The sequence below is a fragment of the Anomaloglossus baeobatrachus genome, chromosome 3, assembly GCF_048569485.1.
Source record: "Anomaloglossus baeobatrachus isolate aAnoBae1 chromosome 3, aAnoBae1.hap1, whole genome shotgun sequence".
NCBI lineage: Eukaryota > Metazoa > Chordata > Amphibia > Anura > Aromobatidae > Anomaloglossus > Anomaloglossus baeobatrachus.
Genome location: NC_134355.1, coordinates 27,182,304 through 27,204,188, shown reverse-complemented (window position 1 = coordinate 27,204,188; position 21,885 = coordinate 27,182,304). Strand labels below are relative to the sequence as shown.

The 21,885-nt window shown below is 50.8% G+C and overlaps 1 protein-coding gene across 1 annotated transcript in view; it reads right to left on the bottom strand.

The window, feature by feature from the left end:
• The window catches only part of DNAH14 (dynein axonemal heavy chain 14), a 291,138-nt gene that overhangs the window by 199,212 nt on the left and 70,041 nt on the right, over window positions 1-21,885 (bottom strand). The window contains exons 18-20 of the mRNA XM_075341429.1: window positions 17,194-17,535; window positions 9,545-9,947; window positions 9,260-9,450 (exon numbers count right to left, since the gene is read on the bottom strand). Of these exons, the coding sequence (XP_075197544.1) occupies window positions 9,260-9,450; window positions 9,545-9,947; window positions 17,194-17,535 (936 nt within the window). The remainder of the gene's footprint in view (window positions 1-9,259; window positions 9,451-9,544; window positions 9,948-17,193; window positions 17,536-21,885) is intronic.

Genomic DNA, 21,885 nt, shown 5'->3' with positions numbered 1-21,885 from the left:
GTCTGCACTTTGCTTTTTTTTCTGCAGCGTTTAATTTGCATATTTGTGGTCAAAAACCATGCTGAAAAAGAAGCAGCATGTCAGTTGTTTTTGCCATTTCTGCAGCGTTTCCTTAACATTGGAGTCAATGAGAAATGGCAAAAAGCAACCAAAATCACAATTCCTGCGTTTTTCATGCTTTTTACCTGCTTTTCAACTGCGTTTTTGGCTCCAAAAACGCATGCTTTTCTGGCCAAAAATTAATGGGTTCTAATGTTCCTTTACACACACACAATAACCGAAAATTTAAAGGTAAAAAAATAATAAACTTTAGCTATTTTTCTGTTAAAATGTGCATAACCACTATTATTACATTAAAATTGATAATTTCCCATATAATTTTATTAAAAGTTAATTTTATACTTTTTTTCTCTTTTTTCATTCTTTTTGACTAATTCAACTTTATTTCTCAGTGTCTTGATCTCAAAAACGCATCTGCAGAAACGCAGGGGAAAACGCAGGTAAAAACGCGCTAAAAACGCACTAAAAACGCGGTAAAAACGCATGCGTTTTTAGCGCTAAAAAATGGTCAAAAGCCATTTGGTCAAAAAGCAAGGGAAGGAAAACGTGCAGAATAAACTGCAGGTACTCCGACGCAACGTGCGCACATAGCCTTATTGTCTATACCCCTGTTATACTTCGTGTCTAACCAATTCAAAATAAAAAAAATAAAAAATTGTATGTGCACTAGCGCTGTTGATTGGTGACTATGTGCTTATGGGGTATAGTGTTCATTAGGCAAATTTAAAGACTTCTGTCTCCGTTTTCATATATATGCTTTTTGAAGTGGTTGCCTTTTATCTTTGAAGTCCATATATACTGCCCTATGTTTTATAAAGATACATCTGCAGGTTTTTCCCTCCGCTCTCTATACAGACACATCTGCAGCTTTTTCCTCTGCTCTCTATACAGACACATCTGCAGGTTTTTCCTCTGCTCTCTATACAGACACATCTGCAGGTTTTCCCCTCTGCTCTCTATACAGACACATCTGCAGGTTTCCCCTCCGCTCTCTATACAGACACATCTGCAGGTTTTTCTCTCCGCTCTCTATACAGACACATCTGCAGGTTTTTCCTCTGCTCTCTATACAGACACATCTGCAGGTTTTTCCCTCCGCTCTCTATACAGACACATCTGCAGGTTTTTCCCTCTGCTCTCTATTAAGACACATCTGCAGGTTTTTCCCTCTGCTCTCTATACAGACACATCTGCAGGTTTTTCCCTCCGCTCTCTATACAGACACATCTGCAGGTTTTCCCTCCGCTCTCTATACAGACACATCTGCAGATTTTTCCCTCCGCTCTCTATACAGACACATTTGCAGGTTTTCCCCCTGCTCTCTATAAAGACACATCTGCAGGTTTTTCCCTCCGCTCTCTATTAAGACATATCTGCAGGTTTTTCCCTCCATTCTCTATAAAAACACATGTGCAGGTTTTTCCCTCCGCTCTCTATAAAGACACATCTGCAGGTTTTTCCCTCTGCTCTCTATAAAGATACATCTGCAGGTTTTTCCCTCTGCTCTCTATGCAGACACATCTGCAGGTTTTTCCCTCCGCTCTCTATAAAGAGACATCTGCAGGTTTTTCTCACTATCGGACATGAAAATGGGGAGTCAAAAGAAGGGAATTTTGTTACTTACCGTAAATTCCTTTTCTTCTAGCTCCAATTGGGAGACCCAGACGATTGGGTGTATAGCTACTGCCTCCGGAGGCCACACAAAGCATTACACTAAAAAGTGTAAGACCCCTCCCCTTCTGGCTATACACCCCCCGTGGGATCACGGCTGCTCAGTTTTAGTGCTAAAGCAAGAAGGAGGAAAGCCAATAACTGGTTTAAACAAATTCAATCCGAAGTAACATCGGAGAACTGAAAACCGTTCAACATGAACAACATGTGTACCCGAAAAAAACAAAAATCCCAAAGGAAACAGGGCGGGTGCTGGGTCTCCCAATTGGAGCTAGAAGAAAAGGAATTTACGGTAAGTAACAAAATTCCCTTCTTCTTCGGCGCTCCATTGGGAGACCCAGACGATTGGGACGTCCAAAAGCAGTCCCTGGGTGGGTAAAGTAATACCTCAAGTGAGAGCTGCAAAACAGCCCTCTCCTGCGAGGAGGCAACCGCCGCCTGCAGGACTCTTCTACCTAGGCTGGCGTCCGCCGAAGCGTAGGTATGCACCTGATAATGTTTGGTGAAAGTGTGCAGACTCGACCAGGTAGCTGCCTGGCACACCTGTTGAGCCGTAGCCTGGTGTCGTAATGCCCAGGACGCACCCACGGCTCTGGTAGAATGGGCCTTCAGCCCTGATGGAACCGGAAGCCCGGCAGAACGGTAGGCTTCAAGAATTGGTTCCTTGATCCATCGAGCCAGGGTGGATTTGGAAGCCTGCGATCCTTTGCGCTTACCAGCGACAAGGACAAAGAGTGCATCCGAGCGGCGCAGGGGCGCCGTGCGGGAAATGTAGATTCTGAGTGCTCTCACGAGATCCAACAAATGCAAATCCTTTTCATACCTATGAACTGGATGAGGACAAAAGGAAGGCAAGGAGATATCCTGATTGAGATGAAAAGAGGATACCACCTTAGGGAGAAACTCCTGAATCGGGCGCAGCACTACCTTGTCCTGGTGAAAAACCAGGAAGGGAGCTTTGGATGACAGCGCTGCCAGCTCGGATACCCTCCGAAGAGACGTGACCGCTACCAGAAAGGCCACTTTCTGTGAGAGCCGGGAAAGTGAAACATCTTTCAGAGGCTCGAAGGGCGGCTTCTGGAGAGTAACTAGTACCCTGTTCAGATCCCATGGATCTAACGGCCGTTTGTACGGAGGGACGATGTGACAAACCCCCTGCAGGAACGTGCGTACCTGAGGAAGTCGTGCTAGACGCTTTTGAAAAAATACCGATAGCGCTGAGACTTGCCCTTTAAGGGAGCCGAGCGATAAGCCTTTTTCCAAACCAGATTGCAGGAAGGAAAGAAAAGTAGGCAATGCAAATGGCCAGGGGGACACTCCCTGTGCCGAGCACCAGGATAAGAAAATCTTCCACGTTCTGTGGTAGATCTTAGCAGACGTGGGCTTCCTAGCCTGTCTCATGGTGGCCACGACCCCTTGAGATAATCCTGAAGATGCTAGTATCCAGGACTCAATGGCCACACAGTCAGGTTCAGGGCCGCAGAATTCAGATGGAAAAACGGCCCTTGTGACAGTAAGTCTGGCCGGTCTGGTAGCGCCCACGGTTGGCCGACCGTGAGATGCCACAGATCCGGATACCACGACCTTCTCGGCCAGTCTGGGGCGACGAGCAGGGCGCGGCGGCAATCGGACCTGATCTTGCGTAGCACTCTGGGCAAGAGTGCCAGAGGGGGAAACACATAGGGCAGTTGGAACTGCGACCAATCTTGCACTAAGGCGTCTGCCGCCAGAGCTCTGTGATCGCGAGACCGTGCCATGAAAGTTGGGACCTTGTTGTTGTGCCGGGACGCCATTAGATCGACGTCCGGCCTTCCCCAGCGGCGACAGATTTCCTGAAACACGTCCGGGTGAAGGGACCATTCCCCTGCGTCCATACCCTGGCGACTGAGGAAGTCCGCTTCCCAGTTTTCTACGCCGGGAATGTGAACTGCGGATATGGTGGAGGCCGTGGCTTCAACCCACATCAGAATCCGCCGGACTTCCTGGAAGGCTTGCCGACTGCGTGTACCGCCTTGGTGGTTGATGTATGCCACCGCTGTGGAGTTGTCCGACTGAATTCGGATCTGCTTTCCTTCCAGCCACTGCTGAAAGGCTTGTAGGGCAAGATACACTGCCCTGATTTCCAGAACATTGATCTGAAGGGTGGACTCCTGCTGAGTCCACGTACCCTGAGCCCTGTGGTGGAGAAAAACTGCTCCCCACCCTGACAGACTCGCGTCTGTCGTGACCACCGCCCAGGATGGGGGTAGGAAGGACCTTCCCTGTGATAATGAGGTGGGAAGAAGCCACCATTGAAGAGAGTCCTTGGCCGTCTGGGAAAGGGAGACTTTCCTGTCCAAGGACGTCGACTTCCCGTCCCATTGGCGGAGAATGTCCCATTGAAGTGGGCGCAGATGAAACTGCGCAAACGGAACTGCGTCCATTGCTGCCACCATCTTCCCCAGGAAGTGCATGAGGCGTCTTAAGGGATGCGACTGGCCCTGAAGGAGAGAGTGCACCCCTGTCTGTAGTGAACGCTGTTTGTCCAGCGGAAGCTTCACTATCGCTGAGAGAGTATGAAACTCCATGCCAAGATATGTTAGTGATTGGGTCGGTGACAGATTTGACTTGGAAAAGTTGATGATCCACCCGAAAGTCTGGAGAGTCTCCAGCGCAACGTTCAGGCTGTGTTGGCATGCCTCTTGAGAGGGTGCCTTGACAAGTAGATCGTCCAAGTAAGGGATCACCGAGTGTCCCTGAGAGTGCAAGACTGCTACCAGTGCTGCCATGACCTTGGTGAAAACCCGTGGGGCTGTCGCCAGACCAAACGGCAGGGCTATGAACTGAAAGTGTTCGTCTCCTATAACGAAGCGTAGAAAACGCTGGTGCTCTGGGGCAATCGGCACGTGGAGATAAGCATCTTTGATGTCTATTGATGCTAGGAAATCTCCTTGAGACATCGAGGCAATGACGGAGCGGAGGGATTCCATCCGGAACCGCCTGGTTTTCACGTGCTTGTTGAGCAGTTTTAGGTCCAGAACAGGACGGAAAGAGCCGTCCTTTTTTGGCACCACAAATAGATTGGAGTAAAAACCCTGACCTCTTTCCAGAAGAGGAACAGGGATTACCACTCCCTCTGCCCTTAGAGAGCACACCGCTTGCAGAAGAGCATCGGCTCGGTCGGGATGTGGGGAAGTTCTGAAGAACCGAGGCGGAGGACGAGAACTGAACTCTATCCGGTACCCGTGAGACAAAATGTCTGTTACCCACCGGTCTTTGACCTGTGGCAGCCAAATGCCGCAAAAGCGGGAGAGCCTGCCACCGACCGAGGATGCGGAGAGAGGAGGCCGAAAGTCATGAGGCAGCCGGCTTGGAAGCGGTTCCTCCGGCTGCTTTCTTTGGACGTGAGTGAGTCCGCCAGGAATCTGAGCTCCTCTGCTCCTTCTGAGTCCTTTTGGACGAGGAGAATTGGGTCCTGCCCGAACCTCGAAAGGACCGAAACCTCGACTGTCCCTTCCACTGCTGAGGTTTGTTTGATCTGGGCTGGGGTAAGGAAGAGTCCTTACCCTTGGACTGTTTAATGATTTCCGCCAATTGCTCACCAAACAGCCTGTCTTGAGATAATGGCAAGCTGGTTAAGCATTTTTTGGAAGCAGAATCTGCTTTCCATTCTTTTAACCATAAGGCTCTGCGTAAAACCACCGAGTTGGCGGACGCCATTGACGTACGGCTGGTAGAGTCCAAGACCGCATTGATAGCGTAAGTCGCAAACGCAGACATTTGCGAGGTCAAGGACGCCACTTGCGGCACTGATGGACGTATGATCGAGTCCACCTGCGCTAGACCAGCTGAAATAGCTTGGAGTGCCCACACGGCTGCGAATGCTGGAGCAAACGACGCACCGATAGCTTCATAGACAGATTTCAACCAAAGGTCCATCTGTCTGTCATTGGCATCTTTAAGAGAAGCCCCATCTTCCACTGCAACTATGGATCTAGCCGCAAGCCTGGAGATTGGGGGGTCCACCTTTGGACACTGGGTCCAGCGTTTGACCACGTCAGGGGGAAAGGGATAACGTGTATCCTTAAGACGTTTGGAGAAACGCTTATCTGGAGAAGCATGGTGTTTCTGGACTGCTTCTCTGAAGTCTGCGTGGTCCAGAAAAGAGCTCAATTTACGTTTGGGATACCTAAAATGGAATTTCTCCTGCTGTGCTGCTGCCTCCTCCGCTGGAGGAGAAATATCCAGCAGTCTATTGATGGCCGCTATAAGATCATTCACCATGGCGTCACCATCAGGGGTATCCAGGTTGAGAGCAGTCTCAGGATTAGACTGCTGATCACCTAGCTCTGTCTCATCATACAGAGAATCCTCTCGCTGAGACCCTGACCAGCGTGATGACGCCGAGGGTCTCTCCCAGCGAGCTCGCTTAGGCTGCCTGGGACTGTCGTCCGAGTCAGAGCCTTCAGCCTGTGATGCCTGGGACCCCCTTGGAGCACGTATTAGTTCCAACTGAGGGGGACCGGGAAACATGGAATCAGCAGTGCCCATGGTCTGAGTGACCGGCCTGGACTGCAAGGTTTCTAGAATTTTTGTCATAGTCACCGACATCTTATCAGCAAAAACTGCAAACTCTGTCCCCGTCACCGGGGCAGGGTTCACAGGCGTCTCTGCCTGGGCCACTACTAGCATAGACTCCGGCTGACGAAGTGGCACAGGGACCGAACATTGCACACAATGGGGGTCAGTGGAACCTGCCGGTAGATCAGCCCCACACGCGGTACAGGCAGTATATAAAGCCCGTGCCTTGGCACCCTTGCTTTTTGCGGATGACATGCTGTTGTCTCCTCAGAGCAATATAGGGGTATAAGCCAAGAAGCGACCGTACAGTGCAATATATATAGGTACAAACAAAAGTACACAAAACAACACTGTGGCACTAGTGGGGTCAGCACTTAGGTGCTGCTTACCACCCGCTTACTAGCGGTTGTGTGGTCGCCAGAATCCCCTGTCTGGGTCTCCCAGGGCTATGTCCGTTCTCCAGCTCAGACTGCGTGCAGGAATGGCTGCCGGCGTCCTGTGAAGAGGGGCGGGCCGTGGGCGTGCTGCAGACAAAGAGCGGGAACTGGCGTCCCACTGTGCCAAGTGAGAGGGCTGGAGTATGTAAATAAGACTCCAGCCCTCGGCGCTGACTACTGTACAGCGTCTCTCCCCTGCCCTGACTGACAGGGCTGGGGGCGGGAACGAACGTAACTAGGCCGCAGAAGCCGGGGACTAGAGTAATCAGCGCTGCCATCGTAAAAGCACGGTCGGCGCGAAGTCCCCGGCGCACCACAAGTCTCAGCCGCGCCGCTGCCTCCATGGCGGCCGGCGCGGTAGTTCCCCACATAAACTCACTCAGCTAAGCTGCAGTGAGTAAAACCCAGGCGCACAGCGCTACTGTCCCCGGCGCACTAGAACACCCAGCAACGCTGGAGTGTGTCTGTGCCTGTCTGCACGGGGACACAGAGTACCTGAATGTTGCAGGGCCTTGTCCCTGATGGTACCCAGCTCCGTATCCAGCAGGATCTCCGGGTCTGTGGATGGAGCCCGGCCTCAGAGTCTGGAGGCCGGTAAGATCCCACTTCACCAGAGCCCTTCAGGGGGATGGAGAAGGAAAACAGCATGTGGGCTCCAGCCTCCGTACCCGCAATGGGTACCTCAACCTTAACAAACACCCGACAAAAGTGGGGTGAGAAGGGAGCATGCTGGGGGCCCTTTAGTATGGGCCCTCTTTTCTTCCATCCGATATAGTCAGCAGCTACTGCTGACTAAACAGTGGAGCTATGCGTGGATGTCTGACCTCCTTCGCACAAAGCTTGAAAACTGAGCAGCCGTGATCCCACGGGGGGTGTATAGCCAGAAGGGGAGGGGTCTTACACTTTTTAGTGTAATGCTTTGTGTGGCCTCCGGAGGCAGTAGCTATACACCCAATCGTCTGGGTCTCCCAATGGAGCGCCGAAGAAATTGGGATTAAAATACTATCCGGCCACAATGTGTTACATGGAAGAAAAATGGGCACCAATTGGATAAATGTGGCACAAACGGACATATTTCTACTAATGTAAAGTGTTGTCTCTATGACACGATCATACACGTGCACTATGCTCTACAAGATACACCGCGTGCCAAAATATTGGGCAAATTGGATTCAAGGGTCATAAAGATGTAATAACCTCATGGATGGTCTTGTGTCTCAGGGCACGGCCACCTCTTTTTGTTGGGTTCCTATGAAACTAATGCTTCTCTTTGGGATAATAAAACTACAATTTATGGGCGGACAGGAACCTGCAAGTGGAGAATTAAAATCGCCTGAGGCTGAAGAGCAGGAGTGCTCAATCAGAAGGCACGACCCTGTAATCTAAGAAAAAGACTGATGGCACATCCTACCGTTCTAATGTGAACAGGTGCAAACTGAACATGAAACATCTCAAGACATCAGACAGCAACGTAAAGCTTCAGCAGAAATGGGTCTTCGGAACGGACAATGACCCGAAGCTACTGCCAAACTGGTTACAAAGTGGCTTAAGGAGAACAAAGTCAATGTTTTGGAGTGGCCATCACAAAGCCCTGATCTCAATCCTATGGATAATGAATGAGCAAAGCTGAAAAGGCCGGAGCGAGCAAGGCAACTACTCAGTTACACCAGATCTGTCAGGAGGAATCGGCCCAAATTCCGCCAACTATTGTGAGATCCAAATCTGATCTGTGGAATGAGATCCAAAATGTTTCACAGTGTAAGGGCAATGGCACCAAATACTAATGAAATGGAGGGAGAAGTCACTGTGCAGAAAGGAATACAAATGACAAAACATTCTCTCTCTCTCTCATTATTCTGGCATTTGGCAAATAAAAATAATTTTGGTTCCTAATTGACCGAAAACGGGAGAAAAACCTGCAGATGTGTCTGTATAGAGAGCGGAAGGAAAAAACTGCAGATGTGTCTGTATATAGAGGGAAGGAAAAACTTGCAGATGTGCCTTTATAGACAGCGGAGGGAAAAACCTGCAGATGTGTCTGTATAGAGAGCGGAGGGAAAAACCTGCAGCTATGTCTTTATAGAGAGCGGAGGGAAAAACTTGGAGATGTGTCTTTATGGAGAGCAAAGGGAAAACCTGCAGATGTGTCTTTATAGAGAGCGGAGGGAAAAACCTGCAGATGTGTCTTTATAGAAAGCAAAGGGAAAACCTGCAGATGTGTCTTTAAAGAGAACGGAGGGAAAAACCTGCAGATTTATCTGTATAGAGAGCAGAGGGAAAAACCTGCAGATGTGTTTTTATAGAGAGGGGAGGGAAACTTATAGTTTCAACTGTATACAAAGAGAGCAGTGCATGTGTGTCCATCTCTCCATGCCCTCCATGTAATATAGGGCCATACTTCATATAGATATGGGTCCAAGAGGTGGACACATGTCTAATATATATTTATGGCGTATCCCATGGATGATATTGGACAACCCCTTTTAATACACAGGCATGTTATCTTGTATCAATGAATCCACAATACTTACCCGAAGTTCCAGAAGGTTTCCTAAGGTGAAGTTCTTATCTTTGGTTATCATCCGGCCAATGGTGAAGTGTATGGTGTCCCAATGCCTGGCCTGAAGACAGGGATTTCGTAAAGCCACCACAATGGGTAAACTCTGCTTAAAATCTGTAATGGATTGTTTCAAACCCACCACCACGTCATTTGGTGGCAAACCTACATTTTTCGAACAAAAACAAGGGAAAAAAATTAGGACGGGTGGTCAGTATATTTTTTTCTTTAGGATCTCTGGCCACGGCTCGTTCCTTACCTTTCTCAAGCATAAACAACGTATGGCTGAATCGATTCACGTCTCGCTGAATGAAATCCACATTCAGGTTCTCGAATGAGGTCTGCCTCCACTCGGTGGACAATCTTCCCCATTCCTCCTTGGCCTCCCAAAGAAGCTTCCTCAAGCTCAGGTCACATTCGATCTCGGAAAGCTCAGCGTTGAGCATTTGGGTGGTAATGGCGTTTCCGGAGTTCTTCTGTAACATTAGGACGTCTAATAACCTGGCCTTCATTTGAGTCATGGAGCTACCAAAACGTTCTTGGTAGCTGGAGAAACATCGAGCCTTGTTGGCGATGACCTCAAACTCTTCTAAAAGGCTGAGGATCACTTCAGTGGCTTCCAGTGGAAACGTGTTGGCTTCTAGAAGTATTGGGTTCTTCACCTAGTAATACATGAGATAGAACCTGTCAATTGCTATACTGCTGCCTCTCTTTTGCTAAAGAACCAATGGGTGGACCAGGACCATCATTGGTGGTTTCTACCACCCTGGATAATCCTGCTTCTCCTGTGATTAATATGGATGACATTTCCTATGACATCTACATCTATCATTGTTCACCTAAAGGCTGGGGAATGTGCATTTTACACCTCAAGAGGCATATCCACTGGGTAAAAAAATTACATATACAGTGTGCCCACCCATATCCTGTCCACCGCCATTAACTTGAGAACGGCGGCAGCTATAGGCATAGAAGTGGTGTCTAGGTAAAGTAAAGTAGCCATGCGCTACGAAATGAAACCACCTATAGCGCCACCTGGTGGAAAACAACGGAGTTAGCATTTTTATCTCGAAAACAGAACGAGATAGAGAAAAAAAGTGAATTAAAAAATTGTAGGGCATCATCAATTCAATATGAATCGACACCGTGCATACAGAAATGCTATGATATGAAACCCATGACCCCCCAAAACATTGAATGCTGGTCACGCATATGGCGCTCATTTAACTTTAATGCTCAAAGTGTCCCACGTCAGCTGCAATGCACATCTGGACTCTGCACAGCATACTGTATCTTGCTGCACGGTGTGCAATATGGTAGGTGACACGTTTTCACAAGCATCTGTGATACGTCGTCGTAGGTCCTGTAATGTTGGTGGAGGGGTCGCAAACACCGGCTGTTTGATGTGACCTCACAGAAAGAAGTCCAATGGGGTCAGGTCAGGTGAGCGGAGGCCACTCCACACAGCCACCATACCCAGTGACTTGTAGGAAGGTCTCCATGAGGTATCGCTTCACGTCCGCAGCCTTGTGAGTTTTACATGTTCTAATCATAGCATTTCTGTATGCAAGGTGTCGATTTGTATTGAATTGATGATGCCCTACAACTTTGTAATTCCCTTTTTTCTCTCTCGTTCTGTTTTCGAGATAAACATGCTAACGCCGCTGTTTTCCACCAGGTGGCACTATAGGAGGTTTCATTGCGTTTACTATACCTAGACACCACTTCTATGCCTATAGCTGCCGCCGTTCTCAAGTTAATGGCGGTGGACAGGATATGGGTGGACAGACTGTATATGCAAGTGACGGGTTCTCTTGAAGGCATATTTACATCCCTAGATTCCAACTAATGTCTCTCAAGCAACCCAAAATAGACTGCATCTACCAGCCTGCTCTGGCTGCCACCATGTGTCACGCTCCCCGGGTCCTCGGCTCCCCTTCCCGGGTCCCCTGCCCCGCTCCCCGGCTCACCTGCCACGCTCCCCGCGTCCCAGTCCCTTGTGCCCGTCCTTCCTGGGCTTCCTGGCCGCCGATCCCGGCGCCCGACGGCCTCCCAGGCCCTGCTCGGCTCCCCTGCGTCCTCCTCTCAGCCTCCTTCCCTGGCTTCTGGCACCCGGGCCGCGCGCACGCGCATTAGGGCGCGCGCAGCGGTCACTGACCCTTTCTTAAAGGGCCAGCGCCCATTAACAGGAAATGAGGTTAGACAGGTACGGGGTATAAGGGGGGTTCTTGTCCAAGGGGGCGGGGCCTGATCTTCGTGTTTTCTGAGCTAGGAGTCAGGTCTCCTTGTGTTTTCCTGCCATACTTACGTATCTCTCTTCTAGAGCTGATCCCGCCTCGCCATCCAGTCCTGCTGAATCCCGAGCCCCGCACGCTGTCCGTCTGCCATCTGACAGTCCGTACCATCTCGGATCCCTGCGGTGACCTGTCATCTCGCTCCCAAGGTTCCGGACCCCGCCTGACATCATCTCGGCCTCCGAACCTGAGCTACGTCACCCGGACTACCATCTGTGACTCCGTGGTCCCAGGGACTCCTTCGCTACCTTCACTTGCACGGACTGTTCTGCTGCCCATCAGTGCTTCAGCTACCGGACTCCCTACCACCATCTTAGAGTTCGGTCCAGTGGATCCACCTCCTGGGTCTGCCCGACCGCCCGGCCCTGACAGTAAGATCAGGCCATGGATCCCGCTGCAGCACTATTGGCCCTGCAAGAGGAACTCCAACGCCAGCGTGAAGTCCAGACCCGCATGCTGCAATTTATGACCTCCGTGGACACTCGCCTGTACACATTACAAGCATCAATGACGCCTGCAGCACCCAGGTCTCCCACTAGGCAATCCACGGCTCCCGCACCAGTGGCAGCCGCGTCGGATGCTTCCCGACTCCGTTTGGCGTCACCTCCTCGTTATGCTGGAGATCCCAAGACCTGCAGGGGCTTCATAAACCAATGCTCCCTTCACTTCACGCAGCTGCCCCATCTGTTCGCCTCCGACCAAGCCAAGGTCGCCTTTATAATGTCTCACCTGGAGGGCGAGGCACTGGCGTGGATGAACCCCTTGTGGGAGAAGGAGGACCCCATGACCAAGGATCTTCAAGAGTTCCTGCAGGCCTTTCGCAGTACCTTTGACGAGCCGGGACGCGCCTCTGCGTCTGCTTCATCACTTCTCCGCCTACGTCAAGGAACACTGACGGTGGGCCAATACGCCATCCGTTTCCGCACTTTGGCTTCTGAACTCGGGTGGAATAATGAGGCCCTGACAGCCGCCTTCTGGGAAGGACTGTCAAGTCGCATCAAAGATGAGTTGGCGGGTCGTGACATGCCCTCCACCCTAGATGCCCTGATTGCCCTAGCCACGCGAGTGGACATTCGTTTTCAGGAGCGCTCCAAAGAGCTGGTTCGTGAGCGACGTGCGGTACGGCACTCCTCTCCGCCACAGAAGTCCTCTGTGCCACAGTCATCTACAGCTGGGATTCCTGTCCACGAACCCATGCAGGTTGATCGAGTACGACAGTCTGACCAACGTCGAGCAGAGCGGCTCGCCAAGGGCCTCTGCTTTTACTGCGGAGGGGACACACATCTCCTACGCTCCTGTCCGGAAAGGCCGGGAAACTCCAAAGCCTAGGGTTGGTAGGAGAGGCCACCCTAGGTGCTGGGACTCTCTCCGACCCAGTTATGTGGACGGTACAAGTATCAACAGGAGAGACGCGCTTCACGGCTGAGGCATACCTCGACTCCGGAGCAGCAGGCAATTTTATCCAGCAGGCCACGGTGGACAAATACCAGCTGCCTGTTACTCTACTCGAGAAGCCCCTACTGATTGCCTCGGTGGATGGGAGACCCCTCTCTGATACCATCTCCTGGATCACGAAGCCGGTGGAACTGCGTATCGGTGCTCTGCACACCGAGAACATCGCTCTCTACGTCCTTCCACACATGTCCCACCAAGTCCTGCTGGGACTTCCTTGGTTGCGAACACACGAACCCTCAGTCAACTGGGGTACTGGCGAAATCACCCGTTGGGGCTCTGCCTGTCATGAGAGATGTCTAAAGTCTATACAACCAGTCCGACGACCTCCGGTTCCTGAGAACCTACCGGGTCTGCCCTCGGCCTATTGGTCCTTCACGGACGTTTTTGACAAGAAGGAGTCTGAGGTACTTCCGCCACACCGTCCCTACGATTGCGCCATCGACCTGCTCCCAGGAACAACACCACCTCGAGGACGGATATATCCGTTGTCTCCAGCCGAAACCAGGGCCATGTCCACCTACATCATGGAAAGCCTGGCAAAGGGATTCATCCGGAGATCCTCCTCTCCTGCGGGAGCAGGCTTCTTCTTCGTTAAGAAGAAAGAGGGTGACCTTCGCCCATGCATTGACTACCGGGGCTTGAATCAGATTACTATAAAAAACAAGTACCCCCTACCGCTCATCCCCGAACTGTTCGATCGGCTCAGAGGAGCCCGTGTGTTCACCAAACTGGATCTTCGGGGTGCCTACAACCTAGTTCGTATCCGCTCTGGGGACGAATGGAAGACCGCGTTTAATACTCGCGATGGGCACTATGAATACTGTGTGATGCCCTTCGGTCTGTGTAACGCTCCTGCCGTATTCCAAGAACTGGTGAACGACATTTTCCGGGACCTCCTCTACGTATGTGTAGTAGTTTATCTGGATGACATTCTTGTTTTCTCTCCGGACCTCCAGACCCACAGAGAGAACGTAAAGCTGGTTCTACAAAGACTGAGAGAGAATCGTCTCTACGCCAAATATGAGAAGTGCGTCTTTGAGCAGTCTTCTCTTCCTTTCCTGGGATACATCATCTCGGGGACTGGGCTGCAGATGGATCCCAAGAAGGTCTCCGCCATTCTCAACTGGCCTCCCCCTTCTGGACTGAAGGCAATCCAACGGTTCCTGGGATTTGCCAACTACTACCGCCAGTTTATTCCTCACTTCTCCGCCCTGACTGCTCCTCTCTCCGCTCTGACCAAAAAGGAGGCTAATCCAAAGGACTGGTCACCTGCGGCCGACGCCGCATTTTGCTCCCTGAAGCGAGCATTCGCCTCCTCTCCTGTACTCCACCGACCAGAGTTAAACCGCCAGTTCACCTTAGAGGTGGATGCTTCCTCCTCAGGAGCCGGAGCAGTGCTCATGCAAAAATCCTCCTCCGGGAAGATGGTGACTTGCGGTTTCTTCTCTAAAAGCTTCTCAGCACCTGAACGTAATTACACCATCGGTGACCGAGAGCTATTAGCGGTCAAACTGGCTCTGGAGGAGTGGCGCTACCTCCTGGAAGGAGCAGTGTACCCCGTGATTATCTACACGGACCACAAGAACCTGGAATACCTGCGGTCCGCTCAGCGACTGAACCCACGGCAAGCCAGGTGGTCCTTATTCTTTGCCAGGTTTGACTTCCAGCTTCATTTCCGACCCGCGGACAAGAATATACGCGCTGATGCCTTGTCTAGGTCTCTCATGCCCCTGGAGCAGGAGGAAGAGACTATCCAACCTATCATCTCTCCTAACAAGATTGTTCCGGTGGCTCCTGTCACTCTGGCCCAGATACCACCCGGGAAGACCTATGTCTCTGAGACCGACAGGGAAAAAGTGTTACACTGGGGTCATGCCTCGAAAACAGCCGGCCATGCAGGCCAGAAGAGGACATGGGGTGCGATTGTACGCCATTACTGGTGGCCATCCCTTCGCACGGACATTGCCGCCTTTGTCTCTGCCTGCCCCTCTTGTGCCAGGAACAAGACGCCCAAACACCTGCCCTATGGCCGTCTTCTGCCTCTGCCGATACCCTCAGTTCCATGGCAACACATAGCGATGGACTTTATTACGGACTTGCCAGTATCCTCCGGACACACAGTCATATGGGTCGTGGTGGATCGGTTCTCCAAAATGGCTCACTTCGTCCCTATGCCCGGACTGCCCTCTGCTCAGGAACTCGCGGAAGCCTATATACAACACATCTTTCGCTTACATGGCTTTCCTTCCCACATCGTGTCCGACAGAGGAACTCAGTTCACCTCCCGCTTCTGGAGGGCTCTCTGCAAACATCTGGGAGTGACTCTGGACTTTTCTTCCGCTTACCATCCTCAGTCTAATGGCCAAGTGGAGAGGGTCAATCAAATCTTGACATCCTTCTTACGTCACTATGTCAACGCCCATCACGACGACTGGTCCACGCTTCTGCCTTGGGCTGAGTTCTCCCATAACCACCACGTCAGTGAGTCGTCCTCCAAATCTCCCTTCCATGTCGTTTACGGACTACAGCCTTCCGTCCCGTTGCCTATATCCCCTTCTTCGGATGTCCCTGCTGCTGATACTGTAGCCCGTGACTTCGCTACCATTTGGGACTCTGTCAAGGCGTCCCTTGGGCGCGCTTCCCAGCGGATGAAGAAACACGCTGACAAAAGGCGTCTAGACCCTCCGTGTTTCTCTCCTGGTGACCTGGTCTGGCTTGCTTCCCAGTACATCCGCCTGAAGATTCCTTCCTACAAGCTGGGTCCTCGCTACATCGGGCCGTTTAAGGTCCTCAGCAAGATCAATGAGGTCTCCTACAAACTGAAGCTTCCGGCCACGATGAGAATACCCAACTCCTTCCACGTCTCTCTCCTCAAGCCGGTGTTCCTTGGTCCCTTCTCCGCTGCTGCCAGCCCGGCTCCTCCTCCTATTGCTGAGGACGACATCTACGCGGTAAGAGATATCGTGGCCATGAAGACTGTTCGTGGCCGGCAGTTCTTCCTGGTGGACTGGGAGGGGTATGGTCCTGAGGATAGATCCTGGGAACCCAGGGAGAATGTGGGCACTCCTCTGATCCGTGCCTTCATGTCTCGGTTGCGGGGAGGGGGGCGTGGGGGGGGGGGGTACTGTCACGCTCCCCGGGTCCTCGGCTCCCCTTCCCGGGTCCCCTGCCCCGCTCCCCGGCTCACCTGCCACGCTCCCCGCGTCCCAGTCCCTTGTGCCCGTCCTTCCTGGGCTTCCTGGCCGCCGATCCCGGCGCCCGACGGCCTCCCAGGCCCTGCTCGGCTCCCCTGCGTCCTCCTCTCAGCCTCCTTCCCTGGCTTCTGGCACCCGGGCCGCGCGCACGCGCATTAGGGCGCGCGCGCGGTCACTGACCCTTTCTTAAAGGGCCAGCGCCCATTAACAGGAAATGAGGTTAGACAGGTACGGGGTATAAGGGGGGTTCTTGTCCAAGGGGGCGGGGCCTGATCTTCGTGTTTTCTGAGCTAGGAGTCAGGTCTCCTTGTGTTTTCCTGCCATACTAACGTATCTCTCTTCTAGAGCTGATCCCGCCTCGCCATCCAGTCCTGCTGAATCCCGAGCCCCGCACACTGTCCGTCTGCCATCTGACAGTCCGTACCATCTCGGATCCCTGCGGTGACCTGTCATCTCGCTCCCAAGGTTCCGGACCCCGCCTGACATCATCTCGGCCTCCGAACCTGAGCTACGTCACCCGGACTACCATCTGTGACTCCGTGGTCCCAGGGACTCCTTCGCTACCTTCACTTGCACGGACTGTTCTGCTGCCCATCAGTGCTTCAGCTACCGGACTCCCTACCACCATCTTAGAGTTCGGTCCAGTGGATCCACCTCCTGGGTCTGCCCGACCGCCCGGCCCTGACACCATGACAGATGGAGAGTTATAGTCCGCTGACTTAGGGTGACCTCCGGATATAGCTCCAACTTTATCATTTAAGTTTCCCTAAACCTGATCATTTTGGAAGTAACTTCTTGCATTCGCTTTGATTTGCAAAACTTGATTATCCTACTTACATTTTCCAGCTATAATCTGCTTAAGAGGAAGACTGAGATTTCCTAAAAGAACTCACATGCAAAACTAGCACCCTGCTGAGCCTCGAAAAGACACAGGAACGCGGGAGTAATAAGTCGGGGAAACTCACTTTGATCTTGAACTCCATTAAGTGAAAGTGCAGGTTTGAGATGTACTTGTCCAAATCCCCGCTGAACTTAACAATGTCTTCATCCTTTTTAGCTTCGCAGAACAGAACTGCTGATTTCAGCTGCTGGAAGCTCGGAATGAGACTTTGATAGAGAGCGGTTTCTTCTGAGGGAATAGGGATGCCGTAGTCTTTGGCCACGGAGTACAGCTGGATGACCGTGTTGTACTGTCGCTCCAGGGATGGCATCTCGGAAGATATCTGTCCGAGGAATGTCAGGTGCTCCACGAACTCCTCCACGTGCATCAGCTCCACATTCAGTCTTTGCAGAGATTTGTGTATGACCTGAAAGAGAACAGGATTGTCAATCAGGCAGGAGAGGTTAGAGTGCCAACATAATGGAAAGAAACCAGACCACATAGTGCATACAATAGAATGATACAATGCACCTGTAGTCAGTGCAAAAATACTGTAATATTAATGTGTACAAATAATCATTTAATCTATCAGTGATGTCTGCAGTGAAGCATGGCCATGGCTTGGTGATGCCTACAGTGAAGCATGCTGGTGGCTCAGTCATACCTACAATGAAGCATGCTGATGGCTCAGTGATGCCTACAGTGAAGCTTGGTGGTGGCTTAATGATGCCTACAGTGAAGTATGGTGGTAGCATGTTGATGCCTACAGTGAAGCATGGTGGTGGCTTGGTGATGCCTACATGAAGGCTCAGTGATACCTACAGTGAAGCATGCTGGTGGCTCAATTATGCCCAAAGTAAAGTATGGTGGCTTATTGATACCTACAGTGAAGCATGGCAGTGGCACAATGATACCTCCAGTAGAGTATGGGGGTAGCTTGTTGATGCCTACATTGAAGCATGGCGGTGGTTTGGTGATGCCTACATGGGGGCTTGCTGATGCCTACAGTGAAGCATGGCGGTGGCTCAGTGATGCATACAGTGAAGCATGCTGGTGGCTCAATTATGCCTACAGTGAAGTATGGTGGTGGCTTGTTGATGCATACAGTGAAGCATGGCGGTGGCTCAGTGATTCCTACAGTGAAGCATGCTGGTGGCTAAATTATGCCTACAGTGAATTATGGTGGAGGCTTGTTGATACCTACAGTGAAGCATGGTGGTGGCTCAATAATTCCTACAGTGATGCATGGTGGTAGCTTGTTGATGCCTACAGTGAAGCATGGTGATGTCTTGGTGATGCCTACATGGGTGCTCGGTAATGCCTACAGTGAAGCATGGTGGTGGCTCAGTTATGTCTACAGTGAAGCATGGTGGTGGCTTACTGATGCCTACAGTGAAGTATGGTGGTGGCTCAGTGATGTCTACAGTGAAGCATGCCAGTGGCTCAGTGACATCTACAGGGTGTCTACATGGGTGCTTGGTGATGCCTACAAGGAAGCATAGTGAAGTCTCGATGATGACTATGTGGGGACTTGGTGATACCCACAGTGAAGCATAGCGGTGGCCAGTGATGTCTAAAGTGAATCATGACAGTTGTTCACTTATGCCTACACAGGGGCTCGGTAATGCTTACAGTGAAGCATGGTGGTGGCACGGAGATGCCTAATGAAGCATGGCAGTGGCTCAGTGATGCTTACAGTGAAGCATGGTGGAGGCTTGGTGATGTTCTGGGGCTGCTTTTCTTCTTCTGGTCTTGCAAAGTGTGCAGAAAAATATGGATTCACTACAGTATCAGGAAGTGCTAGAAGAAAATGTCATGTCTTCTTTGACGACAGTCAAAGTTCGGGCGTCATTACACCTTCCAACAGAGCAAGGATTCCCCAGACCCTCACAGTCCACCAACGCTCGATTTCAGAAGAAGTCCTTATAGAACAACTGTCACAGTCACCTGACGTAAACGCCATATAAGATCTTTATTGTGATATAAAAAGTTGGTTGGCGCAAACCAAAGAATATTAGTGACCTGGAGGCAACTGTCCATGTGGAATGGGCAAATATTCCTCAGGAACGCTGCCAGAAGCCGGTCTTTGGCTATATGTCACAACTGCTCTCTATTAAAGGGGGCTTTACACGCTACGACATCGCTAATGCGAACTCGTTGGGGTCACGGAATTGGTGACGCACATCCGGCCGCATTAGCGATGCCGTTGCGTGTGACACTGATGAGCGATTTTGCATCGTTGCAAAAACGTGCAAAATCGCTCATCGGTGACATGGGGGTCCATTCTCAAAAATCGTTACTGCAGCAGTAACGAGGTTGTTCCTCGTTCCTGCGGCAGCACACATCGCTCCGTGTGACGCCGCAGGAACGAGGAAGCTCTCCTTACCTGCCTCCCGGCCGCTATGCGGAAGGAAGGAGGTGGGCGGGATGTTACGTCCCGCTCAGCTCCGCCCCTCCGCTGCTATTGGGCGGCCGCTCAGTGACGTCCCTGTGACGCCGCACGGACCGCCCCCTTAGAAAGGAGGCGGTTCGCCGGTCACAGCAACGTCGCCGGGCAGGTAAGTATGTGTGATGGGTCTGCGCGATGTTGTGCGGCACGGGCAGCGATTTGCCCGTGTCGCACAACAGATAGGGGCGGGTACCCATGCTAGCGATATCGGGACCGATATCGCAGCGTGTAAAGTAGCCTTAAGTACTAGAAATGTTTGTCATGAGGGGTGAATAATTCTTGGCATTTTGTGCTGAATTTGGCGAAACCATTTGTTACATGAGTTGTGTTCAGCTGTTTACATTGTTTCATTGGTGTATTGTAAACTGCAAAAAGTTTTACATTTTTGCCAATAAATCAAATTTACAATTGACAGTGAATATTTTTTTGTTGCACCCAATATTTCTCATGTTGTATGTCATTAAGAAAATGCAAAATTCTGCTTCTATTTCTTTTTCTGCACTGATCTAGTACTTTTCTATGGGACGTGTACACTTTTGCAGCCTTTTTACATAAAGAATCTAATACAATTTAAAAGGCCGCATCACTGGTTCCACAAATGATCCGTTCTATATTGCAACTGGACTTTTCATACAGAACCTAACGCGTCAGACAACAACTACGTAAACCATCATGACGTTTGGCTACGAGACAGAAATCCAGCTACAGGTGTCCACTGACCTCACACAACCGCTATCATAGTGATGAACAAGATGAAAATGGTGGCTGGATTGAAGATCTGCCCTCTTTAATGATGGTATGACAACTCAGCATCTGACCACTTGTGTTTGGGGAGAGCTGTTCTTAATTAGGCCAGACGTATGGTTCCGTTTGGTAAATCAAGAGAAATTATCCATTGTTTCATGTCAGACTGACCAAAGCCCTATTGTCTGTTAAATGTGGATTGCCTCAGCCCTTTTGACTCCATAATTCAGAGGAAAATTATGTAGTCGGATTGAACTAGCGACCAATGAGAGAACAGCCATCTCCCACTAATCCTGTAGGACACGATACCCTGAAATGAGAACTGACGGGTATAAAAAGGCCCTTGGTCCTGTCACCATCATGATTCATTCTACAGGACTTCAGCCTAGGATCCACGGTTCCATCTGGAGGATCAGAGAAATACTTCACTGCTCAACACTGAGCCCACAAATTTGCTTGCAGAACACAGGTTGGGACAATTTGGTCGCCTGGCTACATACTGTATCTTGCTGTGCTTGGTCAGCTTCCTAAGCTTGCTGCTATCTCCTCTCTGTGGGTGTCGGCCAAAAGCGGGGTGATGCTGGATGGGATAGTTGGCCATGGAAGCCCCAAAGTCATGAAGATTCTAATCCCTGGCCACCCAACGGAAAGGACAGACTCCGTCACTTGCACCATCTTCTGGTCTCGCTGTGAACATTCAATATGTTTCTGCCTGTTGGTGACCCAATAAAGTCTTACCAATGTGTGGTTCTCTCACCCTATGTTGTCTGAATAGTGTTCTACCCAGGGGGAAGAAGTGCGAGCATTCAGTGGGATAAGACTAGGTCTGTGCCGTCTTTCCGAAGACAGTCAGGCCAGCAGACGTGAGCACCCACTGATCTTCGTGTCTCCACTGATGGGTCCTGTTTTTGCCGTTGACACAATGATATCTGAGATTGGTCAGGAGACCATATGGGAAACGTCATGAAAAAGCCTTCACGACGTCCCACTGGTCATATTCTCAGGATTATGGTCTGGAGGGTATAATGACCCCATTAGTCTTTATTCCAGATGCACTAACAGCTTGGTGTTGCGTTGGTTTAGTCAGTGAACCATTACTACAAAGTGTCCAAAGTGGAGGAGCCATTTTTCAACAAGATAATGCCAGGCCGCATCTTGCTCGTACTACTGTGAGATATTATGGACTTGAGTCAGTTTCCATTCTTGACTCTCAATATTAAACAGGTTTTCCTTTCCTTTGCCAGTCGAAGGGTTAATGTCCGTATTCCTTGACAGCAAGCAGGCTAATTACCAGCTCAGTTGTTTTCAGTTCAGGACCACTCCCAGTCCCTTTATATACTTTCTGCTACCAGCAGAGGGTGCCAGTTATTCTCTGATCTTTACCATTTGGATACTGGTCCTAGAAGTGGAAGGAGATGCTGAAACCCTCTCGGAGTTGCTGGTGTGGATGCAGTCTTAGTGCTGACAGCAGCAGTCGGTTGTAATGTTTCCCCATTTCTTTCTTCCTTCCCTGAGGTCTTGTTCTAGTGCAGCGGTGGGGCTAGCGTCCCTTACCTGCCCACTCACTAGCCAGGGACTATTGTA